General features: G+C 40.8%; 1 protein-coding gene across 1 annotated transcript; it reads right to left on the minus strand.

The window, feature by feature from the left end:
• Window positions 1-2,357: 2,357 nt before the first annotated feature.
• On the minus strand, window positions 2,358-15,100 carry LOC123993532 (glutathione S-transferase P-like). The gene is made up of 7 exons (XM_046295786.1): window positions 14,989-15,100; window positions 12,387-12,422; window positions 8,502-8,608; window positions 8,124-8,211; window positions 7,819-7,922; window positions 2,968-3,069; window positions 2,358-2,758 (listed from the first exon to the last, which is right to left on the minus strand). Coding segments are annotated over exons 1-7 (627 nt in total). The 5' UTR covers window positions 14,990-15,100; the 3' UTR covers window positions 2,358-2,569.
• Window positions 15,101-18,662: the final 3,562 nt, after the last annotated feature.

The following is an 18,662-nucleotide window of genomic DNA, read 5'->3' on the forward strand; positions in this document are numbered from 1 at the left end:
TGAGCTGAAATACAAGATCCCCGAAATTTTGTGCTCCAAATTTGTGCTCAATTTGTCTACATCCCTGTTCGTGGGTATTTCTCCTCTGCCAAGAGAATTCATTCACCTGACTGGCGTGGCATATCAATAAGCTGATTAAACAGCATCATCATTAAACATATGCACCTTGTGCTCGGGACAATAAAATGTGAACAATGTCACAAATGTCTCAAGTTGAGGGAGCGTGCAATTGGCATGCTGACTGCAGGACTGTCCACCAGAGCTGTTGCCAGATAATTGAATGTTAATTTATCCACCATAAGCTGCCTCCAACATTGTTTTAGAGAATATAGCATTATGTAACCACGCCAGCCCAGAACCTCCACATCCTGCTTCTTCACCTGCGGGATCGTCTGAGACCAGCCACCTGATGAAACTGAGGAGTATTTATATCTGTAATAAAACCCTTTTGTGCGGAAAAACTCTATTCAGATTGGCTTTGCCTGGCTCCCAAATTGGTCGACCTATGCCCACCCATGGCTGCGCCCCTGCACAGTCATGTGAAATCCATAGAATAGGGCCTAATGAATTTAAATTGACTGATTTCCTTATGAACTGTAACTAAGCAACATCTTTAATTGTTGCATGTTATGTTTATATTTTTGTTCAGTATACATTGGGCACTAAATGTATTTGATTCCCTGCACTGGATTAATGTGGACTGGACAAAGTGGACGCATTCCTCTGCCCAGGCGAAGCTGACACATGCCATTTCTTACAATGCCTGGATAACCACAATTTGTTATAGAAATCTGTCAGTCAATGACATGGCACGCAACCGTTGGTTGATGCACGCAACATCTGAGCACGGGAATGCAACCATTGTTTTGGATCTGAAAAGACAAGTGAGATTGGACATTGTTTAGACTTTTCATCAAAATGATGACACCTTTTAGCAAGAAATTATCCCATCACTGCCACCCATCCATTTATCCATAACTGCCCAAAGCCCATCAAGAGGAGTGCCTCTTACTGACCATTGTCGTGGAAATATTGAATCCAACATTTCTCAGATACCGGAGCATGTGAATTCAAATAGACCTTATTACAAAAAGTAACAAAGCCGAGCAATTTCATGGAAGAACTGCCTTCTCGTCACAGACCTCAGGCTTTATAAGTTTCCACTTTCAGATAACACACATGGTCACTCCCCTCTATGTAGATGATTAACACCCCTTGGCCTCTCGCCACAATTATCTTTCAGTCTCAATTCTTGCTTGTTTACAGATTCGGTTGGTGGCATAACCATGGCAATGATACAAAAAAATAAGACACACACATAATGCAGGTGTCTGTCCAATGAATCTCATAGGACCACACGATGGGTCTCCCCAAGCCTATAATGGCACAGACATACAATACAACTACATGCCCTAAAGGCAGTCACAGGACCAGGCAATGACTTCCCTCAGGCCTACAACAGCACAGGCATACATACATAATGCAATTGCATGTCTCAATGCTAGTCACGGGACCAGGTAATGACTTCCCTCAGGCCTATAACAGCACAGGCATACATTTTCTGCTTACATTCTGCTTTTACATGTTGACCCAGCTCTGTTTATTCTCCTGAGCTCAGCCTTTATTCTGCTTGCACATGTCTATTAATTCACCTTATGTTGATTCTTCTTACTACTTCTGGGAGAACAGTCTAGATAGTGGAAAATCACCCATAGTCATGAATTTCCTCCTACTGAATGTAACCAAGGAGAGGAGTACTCCTTATCTACTGAATGTAACCGAAGACAGGATTTTCCCAGAGGAGATAATTCCCCCGGCACAGGAACGGGGCGACATGTACTGTAGCCTAGTGGCTCAGAGAGTTGGGCCAGTAACTGAAAGGTTGCCATTTCAAATACCAGAGCCGGTGTTGTGCCGAAAATTTCCCGACAGAACACCTTCCTCTTGGTAAACAAACATTTCAGAACAACTATGGCTGAATTATTACCCTTACACTTTCAAAAATACTAGTCGAATAAGACATTGGAGAGATGCCGAATTTTGGCAAAGAGATTTATTTATAGACTAACACAAATCAGAAGCGGATTTAGGTATAATCAGCCGTTCTACCCCAACAACTACTCGGCCATGACGTTGCTTAAGGCACCTCGCTGATTCTGTGGGGTTGGGTTAAATGCGGAAGACACATTTCGGTTGAATGCAGTCATTTGTGCAACTGACCAGGAATCCTCATACTGTATGTACCATTTTGCTACATGGCTGGTTATCATAATATTCACAGAATTGCAGAGAATAAAAGTGGTGTATACAAATAATTTCAGTAATGTTCAAAAGTGCTTTTTTCAACAAGACCTGGATACTTCTCTCAAATATTTTTTTTATTATTATTATTTTTACATATGAAAACTACAATGAATCAAACTCAGTAGCTAACAATTGTACATATAGTTAACACGTTTATTGTGGGATAATGTGTAAGACGGACTTGTAAAAAATTGCTATTATCCAAAACCGTTCAGGTTACAGCGAAGGTAAATGGATGGAATCTAGCCTTCTTTGTTCAGGAATATCACTGTTTGCCATTGCCATTAATGGGCAGTTTCTTGTAGGCGTCAGAGCCCAGGAAGGCCTTGATTTTGGGACGGGCTGACATCTTCTCGACAAAGCTCTTCAGGGAGGGGGAGGTATCCAGGCAACTGGAGCAGAGCACCAGGTGGTTGAGCAGCACTTCAAACAGACTGTAGTCAGCAAACGAAGGCTATGTAGGATAGGGAACAGAGAAATAGACTCTCTCATGATGGCATATAACTTGAATGGCGATGCATGTTCTACTCATTCTAGTTCTGTGATAGGTAACAGACAGTACTGAGATTACAAGAGAACCAAACCATTTACCAAAATGTATTCATTAACTTACTCCATAATTAAATAGCCCTCTTTTTGTTTGTGCATTGCAGGATTGGTTACCTTGTCACCAACGAGAAAACCAGTCTTGTTTTTGGCCATCACAGCTTCAAACTTGTCGAGGTGGTTAGGAAGGTCTTTGATGTATTGGTCTTTACCAGTATCCTACGAAAAAGAGAAAGTGTTTAATAATGACACTTCATAAATGTTTACACATGAAGCTACAAGAGTTTCCGTTAGCTTGCAAATGAAAAGCCAATAAATACAACTGTTGCCTGCCAAAATGACTGGGAGAAAAATACGTTGCAAAATAACGCTTTTTATTTATTGATGGAAATACCAGTCGATGGAAATACATTTCAACACAATGCTTATCGGTCTATAGATTCATTTGCATACCTTTGGGGGAATTAAAAAAATTGGCCTGTGTGTATTTGTTAGTCATCATGGATCTTATTCAGTGGTAACCCATCACTCAGACCAGGTAGGGCAGAGACTGTTTTCAGACCCATCTGTTTAGCTATTTATTTGCATGTTATTTTGGCATTAATACATGTCACATATCAGTTTGCAAACAAGGTAAAAACAATAATAATTGAGTAATAAAACCGCATACAAAACACAGTCTCTTTTTTTGCTTCGTTGAGTAAGGCAGTTTCAAAATGCATGTGTTTCAGACTAGCTCAGTGCTTTCTGCGGTGGGGTGGCCAGCAGAAAATACGGAGCGTATGGGTTGGTAATGTTATCTAGTTGTGCCGGGATTGGCTCAGTGTTCTGTCACTCATGGGGACAATACGTCACCGCAAAATCTACAGGGAGAGCTTGAAATTTCTTGTCAACAAACTATAGTTTTGGCAAGTAAGTTAGGACATCTACTTTGTGCATGACAAGTAATTTTTCCAACAATTGGTTCCAGACAGATTATTTCACTGTATCACAATTACAGTAGGTCAGACATACAAAATTGACTGTGCCTTTAAACAGCTTGGAAAATTCCATAAAAATTATGTCATGGCTTTAGAAGCTTCTGATAGGCTAATTGACATCATTTGAGTCAATTGTAGGTGTACCTGTGGATGCATTTCAAGGCCAACCTTCAAACTCAGTGCCTCTTTGGTTGACATCATGGGAAAATCAAAAGAAATCAGCCTATACCTCAGAATATAAATTGTAGACCTCCACAAGTCTGGTTCATCCTTGCGAGCAATTTCCAAACGCCTGAAGGTGCCACGTTCATATGTACATATAATAGTACGCAATATAAACACCATGAGACCACACAGCCTTCATACCACTCAGGAAGGAGACGCCTTCTGTCTCCTAGAGATGAACGTACTTTGGTGTGAAAAGTGCAAATCAATCCCAGAACAACAGCGAAGGACCTTGTGAAGATGCTGGAGGAAGCAGGTACAAAAGTATATATATCCACAGTAAAACGAGTCCTATATCGACATAACCTGAAAGGCCGCTCAGCAAGGAAGAAGCCACTGCTCCAAAACCGCCATAAAAAAGCCAGATTACGGTTTGCAACTGCACATGGGGACAAAGATCGTACTTTTTGGAGAAATATCCTGTGGTCTGATGAAACAAAAATGGAACTGTTTGGCCATAATGACCATTGTTATATTTGGAGGGAAAAGGGGGAGGCTTGCAAGCTGAAGAACATCAGCCCAACCGTGACGCACAGGGGTGGCAGCACCATGTTGTGGGGGTGCTTTGTTACAGGAGGCACTGGTGCACAAAATAGATGGCATCATGAGGGAGGGAAATTACGTGGATATATTGAAGCAACATCTCAAGACATCAGTCAGGAAGTTAAAACTTGGTCGAAAATGACTATTCCAAATGGACAATGATCCCAAGCATACTTCCAATGTTGTGGCAAAATGGCTTAAGGATAACAAAGTTAAGGTATTGGAGAGGCCATCACAAAGCCCTGACATCAATCCTATAGAAAATGTGTGGGCATTACAGAAAAAGCATGTACGAGCAAGGAGGCCTACAAACCTGCCTCAGTTACACCAGCTCTGTCAGGAGGAATGGGCCAAAAAAATGATAACATTTTTTTTTTTTTTTAAGTTTAAACCCTAAACGCAGCCAAATGCACAATCATATTCATATTAGCAACCCATCCTAGTTGTTGTATCTTTAGATAACAGATTTTCATCTCTGTCACATATGGAACCGCTATCAGGTGCACTGTTTAGAATGGTGTTTCCCAGGTGCACTGTTTAGAATGGTGTTTTTCCCCAAATTGCATTTTGGCAAATGTTTGAAAATGACATTGCTGCTTCATTACATGAGTTGCATGTTCTGTTAAGATGCATTACCATAATTTAAATGTGATTCCTGTCATTCTGAGCACCATGGGTGGATGCCCTACTGGATTATGCAGCCAATGCATATGGGTCCGAAAAATTTCTCAAATGGCAGGTAAATTAAAATGTTCCCTGTCTCACTTACTTATGGCGCTGCCTACTCCTGATGATTCATTTTTCAAATCATATGAGCAAAAATATTTAGCTTCATTTGGGACGCTAAATCAGACAAAATAAAACGTGCCCATCCATATTATGAATAGGGTGGGTTGAGATGATTAAATATAAAAGCAATAAAACGCTTATTCAAAACTTATTCAAAAGTTAAATGGTTCTCAAGTAGATTAAAGAAAAACTCATCCTTTGTTTAAAAATGGCCTTTTTGCAGATTGCCATGTCTCATTTACGATTAATTAATTTTGATTTTATTTTTTAGAGTCTCTCTCCTTTTCAAACAAGCATTGCAGAGCTGGCTACAATTTCAATTTCATCCCCCTGAAAAGATAGAACAAATGTTACAAATGTTACAACAAATATTATGGCTGAACTCAAATGTGCTGGTTGATAAAATATCTGTATTTATGGGAAAGATGTTTGAAAATTGTATTTTGTTCTTAAATTATATTGTAAATTGGAATGGTAGAGTTGTCATTCATGGAGTTATCAGAATTGTACGGGAAGGTCTACTCAATCCAAGAATACAACCAATTGATTACAGCATTACCCCAAAAATGGAGGAGGCAGGTAGCAGCGGGAGGAGGTAGGGAACTGGTCTCTGTCCAATATAAAGGATCAACACTTGCGCAGGAATAAAAAAATAGCATAAATAGGAAAGTATCCAAGTTTAAATATTTCAAACTTAAGATTCAAGACTTTGTGCTTTTCAGCTAAAATTATTATATAGAATTCTTGACAACCAACAAAATGTTGAATATTTGGGGCATAAAATCATCGACGCTGCAGATTTTGTTGTGAAGATACAGAATCAATAAACCATTTATTTTGGTATTGCCCTCGGGTAGCCCGTTTCTGATTTTAGGTTCAGGAATGGCTGAAAATGCATAGCATTGAGCTAAACATGACCCTAGAAATAGTACTGTTAGGAGATCTGGAGAGACCGGGTCAGTCAATTACGTATATATTAATACTCTTAGTAAAAATATTTATCTTGAACTTGCAATCTCTGGATTTTATTTGATTAGATAGATTGAGATGGTACGTTAAACATCACAGCACAGTTGAAAGATGTGTCGGGTAGAAAGCCGAAGTGGGTGGCCAGCAGAGATAGAAGGGATGGGCTGAGGGAAGCTGAGGGTTGGGATGTGGAATTGGAGACAAGTGGAATTGCTGTGCGGTAGATAGCATGATGGTCAAAGATACGTTTTTTTAAATCGTCAAAATAATAATAAAAGTGTGTTTGAATGACACTGAGGGGCAGTGTTTTTACAACTAATGTCGGTTTGCCTGAGGCTGATGCCGTGCAGGTGTTTGTACACATGCATATACAGACTCTCATTCAAAAGAATACATACTAGAAGACACACATACATCTATATGTTTGTGTGCATGTCTGGCACTATTACAGTTGGCATTGCTGTTATGATTTTAGTTTAGTTGTTTTAGTTTTTATTTTATTTTGCATTGTTGTTTGCTGTTTTCTTCTGTCATTTCCTTTTTCTCTTTAGTTCATTCTCTTAGTTGTTGGTGAATTGGGGGGTTCTTGGGGGTGGGGAGTGGAATTAATTGTATTTTTTATTTTTCTTCTTGGGGAGGTGGGACAGTGGGCAGGGTCTCGAATGGTTGAGGGACAGCTATTGGGGAACTGTGGGTCTTGGAGGGTTCGGGTCCACGTTTCTTGGCCTGGTGGGAGAGCTGTCAATGTGCCCTTGAGCAGAGCATTGACCCTGTGTGTCGCTCTGAATGGGAGTCTGTTGGATGACTGGTATGATGTTGTTGTTGATCGGCTTCACTGCAGGTGTATTGTATATTTCAGAAATCAAATGTTTTTTTATTTTCCCGATCACGTTGTCAGGCGCCACACATTGAACCAAATGTTTTTTATTTTCCCGATCACGTTGTCAGGCGCCACACATTGAACCAAAGGTTTTTTGATTTTCCCGATCACGTTGTCAGGCGCCACACATTGAACCAAATTTTTTTGATTTTCCCGATCACGGTGTCAGGTGCCACACATTGAACCAAATGTTTTTGATTTTCCCGATCACGGTGTCAGGTGCCACACATTGAACCAAATGTTTTTTGATTTTCCCGATCACGGTGTCAGGTGCCACACATTGAACCAAATGTTTTTTGATTTTCCCGATCACGTTGTCAGGCGCCACACATTGAACCAAATGTTTTTTGATTTTCCCGATCACGGTGTCAGGTGCCACACATTGAACCAAATGTTTTTTGATTTTCCCGATCACGGTGTCAGGTGCCACACATTGAAGCAAATGTTTTTGATTTTCCCGATCACGGTGTCAGGTGCCACACATTTAAACCAAATGTTTTTTTACTGCACTGCATTAGTAAAGGAATATTTTGTATGAACTGTATGAACTTCGTCAGAATTTCAGCCTTGGTGAATACTTACGTATTCCTGGTAAATCATTTTTCCATATTTAAGACGAAGGTCCTCAACACCATCACACATCATGTCAATGCGGGCAGCCTCCTTTCCATCTTTCCCATAGGCATCTGTGTGTGTTCGAGTTAGGTGAAAGTAGAAATAACATTTCAGTCTAACATTTGAGAGATTATAAAGGATAAATGGAGTGAGGAAAACAATGTAAATATCAAACATGGCTGACCAGGTGAAAGCTTATACCATGGAAAGAGCAGGTGTTCTTAATGTTTTGTTATGTCTGTGTATATGACATTACAATTGAGATCAATTACCATGATTGCGGCCCAAGTGCCTCAGAATGGCATTGGATTGGTACAGGACCAATCCTCCATCTTCAAACTTGGGCAACTGACCAAATACCTAAAACCAGAAAAACAAGTTGTGTTATGTATTATAGATTGTAACAACTAATTGGGACATGGGGTTTACATATATATTGTAGCTGAATAAACTCTACATTGATATCAACTGAGTTAATGAGGTAAAATCTCTTTACTTCAATATGAATAATGGAATGTACAGACAGAGATTGTTGAAACAAACATTATAAACAAATCCCAGCTGTTATTAACAGACCATCATCCCTGGCTCAACTGAACAGGTTGACAAATGAAAGATGGTAACAAAATAATGATCCATTCCCCACTCACACAGGAGGCTTTCAGATCTCCTTTCGTCCAGTCAGCAAAGTCCATCAGGACCTCCTTCCACTCCTGGCCCAGGTCGGCCATCATGATCCTCATAGCGCCACAGCGCCCTGTGGTACACGAGACAGAACAGGTCAACAAAAACAAAGCAGCTCTCAATCATAAGACACTCTGGCATCATTAGACGCTTTGGCATCATTAGACACTTTGGCACAGATCTAACGCATTATAAATAGCACTAGTGTTGTGTAATTTTATGCATTCCAGACAAAAAATAAACAGGTAAGACTGTAAGCCGAAGTGAAATATGAAGGGGTGCAAAGTTTGCTTTCTTGTTGATGTACAGTAGTAGGTCCATAAAAATGCAGCTTATATCCAGAAATAAAAAGGCTATTTTATCTCTGTGATTATTTATATGACCTTCTTGATTATTCAAGTACAAAAAAAAAAAAATTGGATTCAAGTCAATGAACCTTTAGTCCCATGTAGGGTTACAAAGGGTTGGAAACTTACCTATAAATGTAATACAATTTTTAGATGGGGAGTTAAGCCCAGGAATTTTGCTTAAATTCATCAAAAAAGTTAGTTTATAACAGTGAACCTTTTATTGTAGGATACACACAAGGAAATTCTAGGTCTTGTGGCATATTTTGGTTAAACTAGCCCTAATTCAATGGAATTGCAATCCTCTGCATGCACAGTGCATTCTTCCATCACATGTACAGCTGATTCTCAAGATCTTGCACACTAATGAGATGCCATTGAGCCCACACTACTATGCTGTCTGAGCAAAGGACCCACATGCTTTCTGGTGAGTTTTGATTACAATACGGGATGGAGTGAATATATTTTATGACATGCATGATTTAACTTGTAAATAGCAGCCTACGGCAAAGTGTGTTTACATCATTTCTAACTTGTTAACAATTTCTGTTAGTTAGTTTTTGCTACCATGTGGGTTTTAGCTTGCTTGAGCCTGCTAACTAAGTGTTAATGAAACTGTTTCCATACATGTTTAATTTTAAAACATGTATCTTACAAAGGAGTTGTTTAATCTAACTGCATTAACTATTTATCTGTACATGGAATTGTATTTGTTGTAATTTCTTAACAGGAAAATGCCACGGGCCCCATCTGATGTGTGGAGGAGACATGTTACTGCAGCTAATGTAGAAGGAAAAGCGGTGTACATTTGCAAATATTGTGCCAAATCATATGTGAAGAATTCCAACAAAGATGCAGAATCATCTGGCCAAGTGCATAAAGTTCCCTCAGCGCTCATAACAAGCAACCTCGGACAAAAGTTCATCTACTTCTATTCAAGGTGAAAATGATGAATCAGACATCTTATCGATATCAACAGCTCATGGTCCTCCTGGAATCAGAAGGTTTTTTTGGACTCAATGGAGGAACGTAGTCAGATACATGCTGATGAATGTCTTGCTCAAGAAGTGTATGCAACTGGTTCACCTCTGATGCTCACAGGCAATGTGTATTGGAAGAGATAGATAAATGTTCTTCGCCCAGCATACACCCCTCCAACTAGACATGCTTTATCTACTCATTTGCTGGATGCAGAGTTCAGAGTTCAAGTGAAGGTCAAGCAATCATAGAGAAAGCAGACTGTATTGAAATCATCTCTGATGGGTGGTCAAACGTTCGTGGGCAGGGAATAATTAATTAACTACATAGTCTCCACCCCTCAACCAGTATTCTACAAGAGCACAGGCACAAGGGACAACAGACACACCGGTCTCTACATTGCAGATGAGCTGCAGGCAGTCATGAATGACCTTGGATCACAGAAGGTATTTGCACTGGTGACAGAATGCTGTGCACATGAAGGCTGCATGGTCTAAAATGTAGAGGGATCCTACCCTCACATCACACCCATTGGCTGTGCTGCTCATGCATTGAATCTGCTCCTCAAGGACATCATGACACTGAAAACAATGGATACATTCTACAAGAGAACCAAGGAAATGGTTAGGTATGTGAAGGGTCATCAAGTTATAGCAGCAATCTACCTCACCGGGCAAAATGAGAAGAACAAGAGCACCACACTGAAGCTGCCCAGCAACACCCGTTGGGGTGGTGTTGTCATCATGTCTGATAGTCTCCTGGAGGGGAGGAGTCTCTCCTAGAAATGGCCATATCACAGTCTGTCAATATGGACAGGCCCATCAAGAGGATCTTCCTGGATTATGTATTTTAGGAGAGAGTGGTAAGCATCCTGAAAGCTATTCACTGTTACTCCAAGCAGAGGAAACTACATTTCTGAAATACATCAAAAAGCATGAAGACTTCTGCCTGAAGCCCATACTATACGCCGCAGCGTACAGGTAAGACCCCAAGTATGTTGGCAAGAGCATCCTGTCTGGTGCAGAGATCAACAAGGCCTATAGTGTCATCACTACCGTGTCTTGCCACCTTGGCATGGATGAGGGCAAGGGTCATGGCAGTCTAGCGAAGTACACTACCAAGCAAGGGCTTTGGGATGGAGAAGCAATATGGCAGTCATGCCAACACATCTCATCAGCCACCTGGTGGAAGGGACTTTGTGGATCTGAGGCTCTTTCCCCTGTTGCCTACATCATCCTCCAACTCCAACCAACATCAGCCACCTCAGTGCGCAACTGGTCCTTGTTTGGGAACACACACACCAAAGCACCCAACAGGCTGACCAATACAACGGTTGAAAAATTGGTGGCCTTCCGGGCAAATATGAGGCTTTTTGAGCCTGATAACGAGCCATCCTCAACAAGGTTGGAAAGTGACAGTGAAGATGAGGCCTCAGTCAGATGTTCAAGAGGTGGACATTGAGGTGGTCCAGGAAGAAGACAACCAAAGCTTTAGTTTCTAGACTATCATTTTATAGATGCACGTTGAAAATGTTTTTTGGGTGATGCGACGTATCATTGGGGATCATTCAATATTCCCTTTTGTTCCTCAGTGAAATTATCCCATGTGAAGAGTCAACTCATTAAATTGAAGTTCAATTTTAAACTCGATAGTTTTTATTTTATTTTATTTCTATTGGAAGGATTTAATAATTTGCAATTATGTCTACTTATGATAAGATAAAATGTTTATGTTTCTGTCTCCATATGATATGGTAAATATATCAAATTCAAAAAATGTAAATGGTATTAATATTAATTTGCATATATTTCTGTTAATTCCCATAGATTCCTGTTAATTCCCACCTCTGAATATTCCCCAAAATGTGCAACCCTAGTCCCATGACATGATTGTTCACCCCACATTAACCTGGGTCACATGCTCCTCCTGACTGAAAGCCAGCCCTTCTCAGTGATAAAGCACCATGAATAATGTAAGCAGCAGACACAGAAGGAACACAGACTGTTAAGTGTATGAACTGTGACCATGGGGACCAGCTGAGCCAACCGAGTAGTCCAAGTATTTTCTGTGATAACAATCAAAAGGGATGGGTGAGGCTGCAAAGTGAACAGTCATTGTGGGTGAAATCGAGGTCATAAAATCTGTGTGAAAGATCACACAGTGTTAAGATGACCTGGAATGACTTCACCTCCAGTTTATGTTATTAAACCAATAGAAGCACAATATTGAGTATTGAGTCAAGCTGCTGCAGCAGGCTACTGGGTAATTAATGACACTAAATAAGTTCACATTTCATGAATGTGAGCAGTAATAGGTGCAAGGCTTTTGTCTTACACCATTTTTTAAAGAGACAGTACAATTGCAGGAATAATTTTGGTTATAGTTAGCTATATCAATATAAAAAGCGTATTATAACAGGAAATGCATAAACAACCATGCACTCTCCAATGGTAGACGATTATTACTTCAAAACAATAACCAGGCTCTGTCATGTGATGTTGAATAGGATTAACTGGCTCCACATACCTCGGACTCCAAAGTAGGTGATTGTGTAGGGACCCACTGGAGAGAGGAGATACAAAACATGTGTCAATTCATTACAAGAAAATACACTTTGATGACAATATTTCAGACAAAAATTATTCTGACTTTTATACCATGGATTCAGACAAACAGATCTGTTTTGTGCCCCATTGCTATTGCAACTAAATGAAATAGCTGCCTTTGGAAGAAAATACTAATGAGAGTACTGTTAAACTTTTTAAAAGCAAAAAAGAGACTTTAGTATTAAATACTACAAATATAGTATATTTAAACAATAAGGCCCGTGGGCGTGTGGAATTTAGGTTTATATATTTTTTATTTGACCTTAATTTAACTAGGCAAGTCAGTTAAGAACAAATTCTTATTTACAATGACTGTCTACCCCAGCCAAACCCGGACAACGCTGGGCCAATAGACAACTGCCCTATGGGACACCCAATCACAACCGGATGCGATACAGGCTGGATTCGAAGCAGGAACTGTAGTGATGCCTCTTTCACTGAGATGCAGTGCCTTAGACCGCTGCGCCACTCGGGAGCCCAATATGGCCAATATACCACGGCTAAGGGCTGTTCTTAGGCAAGACGGAACTAGAGCAAAAAATAAATGTTGTCATACCTGTGATTTATAATATAAACTTGGGAGGCTCGAGCCCCGAATGCTGATTGACTAACAGCCATGGTATATTAGATGGTATACAGGCGAAAGAACTGGACACCTATTTAGGCGAGGTGCTGGCTAGCGGAGTAGAACACTTAAAAATTTAAAGGAGAGCCGCACACTCTAGGAGGTCAGATGCAAAAATGTAATAACCTAACGTGCAACGTTTTGAAAGACAAGCTGTCTTCATCAGGGAATAATGACAAACACTGCGGGGTGACTAATTTAAATAGTGTCAAAAGACACACACGTGTCTGTAACCATGGCCGGGTGCAGCCTGATATCATTGGTTAATTATCATATATAAAATAACAATTAAAATTGTTACAAAAAAAACAAATGGATAGCATATGATCAAAGATACAATTTGGCTACATAAGCCTACAAACATTTACAATAGCAAAATCACAATAATCACAAGAATGGCTTCAGATCAAAGTCTCAATTGACACCGAAGGGAGCAAGGGTCTTTAAAATTAAAGATCCAGGCAGCCTCTCATTTTAACAATAAATTATCCTCCTAGAGAGGGTGACATGTTTGATACCAATAGAACGTAGGGACCAGAGTGGTTTGCTTCCAAAAATTGGGCCGCAACTGGGTAAGTCAAGTTTTTGCACCTAATGGTGCTACGATGCTCTGAGATTCGTACTTTGAATTTGCGCTTTGTTTTACCCACATAATTTTTTACCACAAGGACAAGTTAAAAGATAAATAACTTCCTTAGTAGAGCACGTGATAACACCTATGATTGGGATCAGTTTCCCTGTTTGGGGGTGTTTGAAGGATCTACATCAGTGTATAGAACATTATCTTCACACAAGATCAGAAGATCAAGGAAACTGATTTGACGTGTGTCAGATTGCATAGTAAATCTCAGATGCTCAGAACAGGAATTTTCAAAAGCATTTATTTTTTATTTTTAATATCAGATGGTATACCACGGGTATAACCAAACATGCATGTTTACTGCTCTAATTCCCTTGGTAACCAGTTTATAATAGCAATAAGGCACCTCAGGGGTTTGTGGTATATTGCCAATTTATCACGGCTAAGGGCTGTATCCAGGCACTCTGCGTTGAGCCGCGCGTAAGAACAGCCATTAGCCCTGGTATATTTGCCATATACCACAAACCCCCGAGATGCCTTATTGCTTGAGGCCAAGTTGTAAGTGCTATTTGCATGTGAAAATCCCATGCGCCCATTTGAATAAACGATTTGTTTGCTAACAAAAACAATCTTGCAGTGTGGTCAATCTGGCGTATGTGACATTTTTGCATATCAAGCATCCGGGTTATGTCAGGGGTGTATTCATTCGTCAGATTCCGTTGCAAAACGTTTACTCTGGGAAACAAACGGAAGCAACCAGAGTAAATGTCACTAAACGGGGAGGGATATACCAGAGTTTGGCCAATATCAACTCATTTTCGTTGCAAAACGTTACGTTTGCAACGGAATCATACTAATGAATACACCCCTAGTTTAGCTAGCCAGGAAGCTCAAATTCACATAGTCAGTCTGACAGCACTTCAACCAACTCAAGCATAGATATGCTCGAACTTAAAACTTGAATCCCCATGCATAACTGGGTGGGAGGACAATCTGTTGTTCAGTTAGCGAACTAGCTACATAACCCAGGTTTAGACAAGAACATAACTTCCAACTAGCTAGCTATTGGTCTTATTTTTCGTATACCGTCGAGGATCAGTTTTAGTTGCAAAATTAATTTAATTTAATGGCAAGGTAGGCTAGTTAAAGTTAACCTAATTCAAAGGCAAAAGCTCGCCCGCGTGCACGACCGACTATAGGACAAACATCTGACTGTGCGCAGTATAAATCCTAAAGTCCTAGCCATCTATTGCACATCGCTTTATTTATTATAACGGAACTATATTTTGCAATTGTGGTCTAAAGCTAGGTACTTACTTTTGTGATGCAAGTGGTGCAGTGGCTCTGACAGTGACCAGTGAAATGAACACGTTTGAAAATGGAATGGGGGGTTGTCCCTTTCTAAACTCCCAACTACACGCCCACATCTGTCACTTTCTGCAAAGTCATACTGACTTACAAGTTAGTTACGTTGTTGCCTTGAATTGAATGATCCCAATATGCTATAGCCTAAATCAATAATGATAACCTGATACAAAAGCAAAACTAATTTCGTGCAGTCTCAAGGGTTGCTTTCAAGTCCAAATAAGTCCCAATGTCCTAATACTATACAGGGCTATGCTTATTTTCAAAATAGTTGAAATTGCAATGGTCAGACTAGTTTCTAGGTTTTGGTCAATTCTAATTAAAGTCTGGATTAAAGGCTTTTGTAGCCAGCCAGAGTCATCCTGCACTGCTCTTCCGTACTGTATCTTGAAGTCATATCAAATCAAATCAAATTTATTTATATAGCCCTTCGTACATCAGCTGATATCTCAAAGTGCTGTACAGAAACCCAGCCTAAAACCCCAAACAGCAAACAATGCAGGTGTAAAAGCACGGTGGCTAGGAAAAACTCCCTAGAAAGGCCAAAACCTAGGAAGAAACCTAGAGAGGAACCGGGCTATGTGGGGTGGCCAGTCCTCTTCTGGCTGTGCCGGGTAGAGATTATAACAGAACATGACCAAGATGTTCAAATGTTCATAAATGACCAGCATGGTCAAATAATAATAAGGCAGAACAGTTGAAACTGGAGCAGCAGCACAGTCAGATGGACTGGGGACAGCAAGGAGCCATCATGTCAGGTAGTCCTGGGGCACGGTCCTAGGGCTCAGGTCCTCCGAGAGAGAGAAAGAAAGAGAGAATTAGAGAGAGCATATGTGGGGTGGCCAGTCCTCTTCTGGCTGTGCCAGGTGGAGATTATAACAGAACGTGGCCAAGATGTTCAAATGTTCATAAATGACCAGCATGGTTGAATAATAGTAAGGCAGAACAGTTGAAACTGGAGCAGGAGCATGGCCAGGTGGACTGGGGACAGCAAGGAGTCCTCATGTCAGGTAGTCCTGGGACATGGTCCTAGGGCCCAGGCCAGTTGAAACTGGAGCAGCAGCATGGCCAGGTGGACTGGGGACAGCAAGGAGTCATCATGTCAGGTAGTCCTGGGGCATGGTTCTAGGGCTCAGGTCCTCCGAGAGAGAGAAAGAAAGAGAGAAGGAGAGAATTAGAGAACGCACACTTAGATTTACACAGGACACCGAATAGGACAGGAGAAGTACTCCAGATAAACAAACTGACCCTAGCCCCCCGACACATAAACTACTGCAGCATAAATACTGGAGGCTGAGACAGGAGGGGTCAGGAGACACTGTGGCCCCATCCGAGGACACCCCCGGACAGGGCCAAACAGGAAGGATATAACCCCACCCACTTTGCCAAAGCACAGCCCCCACACCACTAGAGGGAAATCTTCAACCACCAACTTACCATCCTGAGACAAGGCCGAGTATAGCCCACAAAGATCTCAAGATTCTTATGTGAGCATCCAAGAAATATCTTTCCCTGAGGCCTAGTCCATGAGAACCATGTTTCAGTTCAACTGTCCTTACATTCCATGCATGCTGACATTAGGCCAACACATTGAGCTTCATAAAGTTGGCATTTCCTAGGCCCAATGTGTCTCCTTTAATGAGTTGTCTGCAGTAGACCTCTACTGTTCACATGTACCCCATACAGTATTTGCACAAATAACCTTCCAGAGACATAAACAAAAAAACACACACCTTCCGTCAAGGCATTGAGTCTATATCCAAAAGATTGGACCAACAGTTGAAGTCGGAAGTTTACATACACCTTAGCCAACTACATTTAAACTCAGTTTTTCACAATTCCTGACATTTAATCTGATAAAAAATTCACTGTCATAGGTCAGTTAGGATCACCACTTTATTTTAAGAATGTGAAATGTCAGAATAATAATAGAGAGAATTACTTATTTCAGCTTTTATTTCTTTCATCACATTCCCAGTGGGTCAAAAGTTTACAGACACTCAATTAGTATTTGGTAGCATTGCCTTTAAATTGTTTAACTTGGGTCAAATGTTTTGGGTCGCCTCCCGCAAGCTTCCCACAATAAATTGGGTGAATTTTGGCCTATTCCTCCTGACAGAGCTGATGTAACTGAGTCAAGTTGTAGGCCTCCTTGCTTGCGCACACTTTTTTCAGTTCTGCTCACAAATTTTCTATAGGATTGAGGTCAGGGCTTTGTGATGGCCACTCCAATACCTTGACTTTGTCGTCCTTAAGCCATTTTGCCACAACTTTGTAAGTATGCTTGGGGTCATTGTCCATTTACGACCAAGCTTTAACTTCCTCACTGATGTCTTGAGATGTTGCTTCAATATATCCACATACTTTTCCTGTCTCATGATGTCATCTATTTTGTGACGTGCACCAGTCCCTCCTGCAGCAAAGCACCCACACAACATGGTGCTGCCATTCCCGTGCTTCACGGTTGGGATGGTGTTCTTCGGCTAACCGATGTGAAATGGCTAGCTAGTAAGTGGTGGTGTGCTCTAATAGTGTTTCAATCGGTGACGTCACTCGCTTTGAAACCTTGAAGTAGTGGTTCCCCTTGCTCTGCAAGAGCCGCGGCTTTTGTGGAGCGATGGGTAACGATGCTTCGAGGGTGACTGTTGACGTGTGCAGAACGTCCCTGGTTCGCACCCAGGTCGGGGCGAGGGGACGGATGTAAAGTCTATACAGTTACACAAGCATCCCCCTTTTTCCTCCAAATATAACAATGGTCATTATGGCCAAAGAGTTCTATTTTTGTTTCATCAGACCAGAGGACAATTCTCCAAAAAGTACAATGTTTGTCCCCATGTGCAGATGCAAACCGTAGTCTAGCTTTTTTATGGCGGTTTTGGAGCGGTGGCTTCTTCCTTGCTGAGCGGCCTTTCAGGTTATGTCGATATAGGACTCGTTTTACTGTGGATATAGATACTTTTGTACCTGTTTCCTCCAGCATCTTAATAAGGTCCGTTGCTGTTGTTCTGCGATTGATTTGCACTTTTCGCACAAAAGTACATTCATCTCTAGGAGACAGAACGCGTCTCCTTCCTGAGCGGTATGACGGATGTGTGGTCCCATGGTTTTTATACTTGCATACTGTTGCTTGTACATATGAACGTGGTACCTTCAGGGATTTGGAAATTGCTCCCAAGGACGTACCAGACTTGTGGAGGTATATTATTTTTCTTCTGAGGTCTTGGCTGATTTCTTTGGATTTTCCCATGATGTCAAGCAAAGAAGCAGTGAGTTTGAAGGTTGTCCTTGAAATACATCCACAGGTACACCTCCAATTGACTCAAATGATGTCATTTAGCCTCAGAAGCATCAGAAGCCTCTAAAACCATGACATTTTTATGGAAGTTTCCAAGCTGTTTGAAGGCACAGTAAATTTAGTGTATGTAAAAATCTGACACATTTGAATTGTGATACCGTGAATTATAAGTGAAATAATCTGTGTGTAAACAATTGTTGGAAAAATTACTTGTGTCACACACAAAGTAGATGTCCTAACCGACTTGCCAAACTATAGTTTGTTAACAAGAAATTTGTGTAATGGTTGAAAAACGAGTTTTAATGACTCCAACCTAAGTGTATGTAAACTT

Source organism: Oncorhynchus gorbuscha, linkage group LG13 (genome assembly GCF_021184085.1).
Source record: "Oncorhynchus gorbuscha isolate QuinsamMale2020 ecotype Even-year linkage group LG13, OgorEven_v1.0, whole genome shotgun sequence".
Classification (NCBI taxonomy): Eukaryota; Metazoa; Chordata; class Actinopteri; order Salmoniformes; family Salmonidae; genus Oncorhynchus; species Oncorhynchus gorbuscha.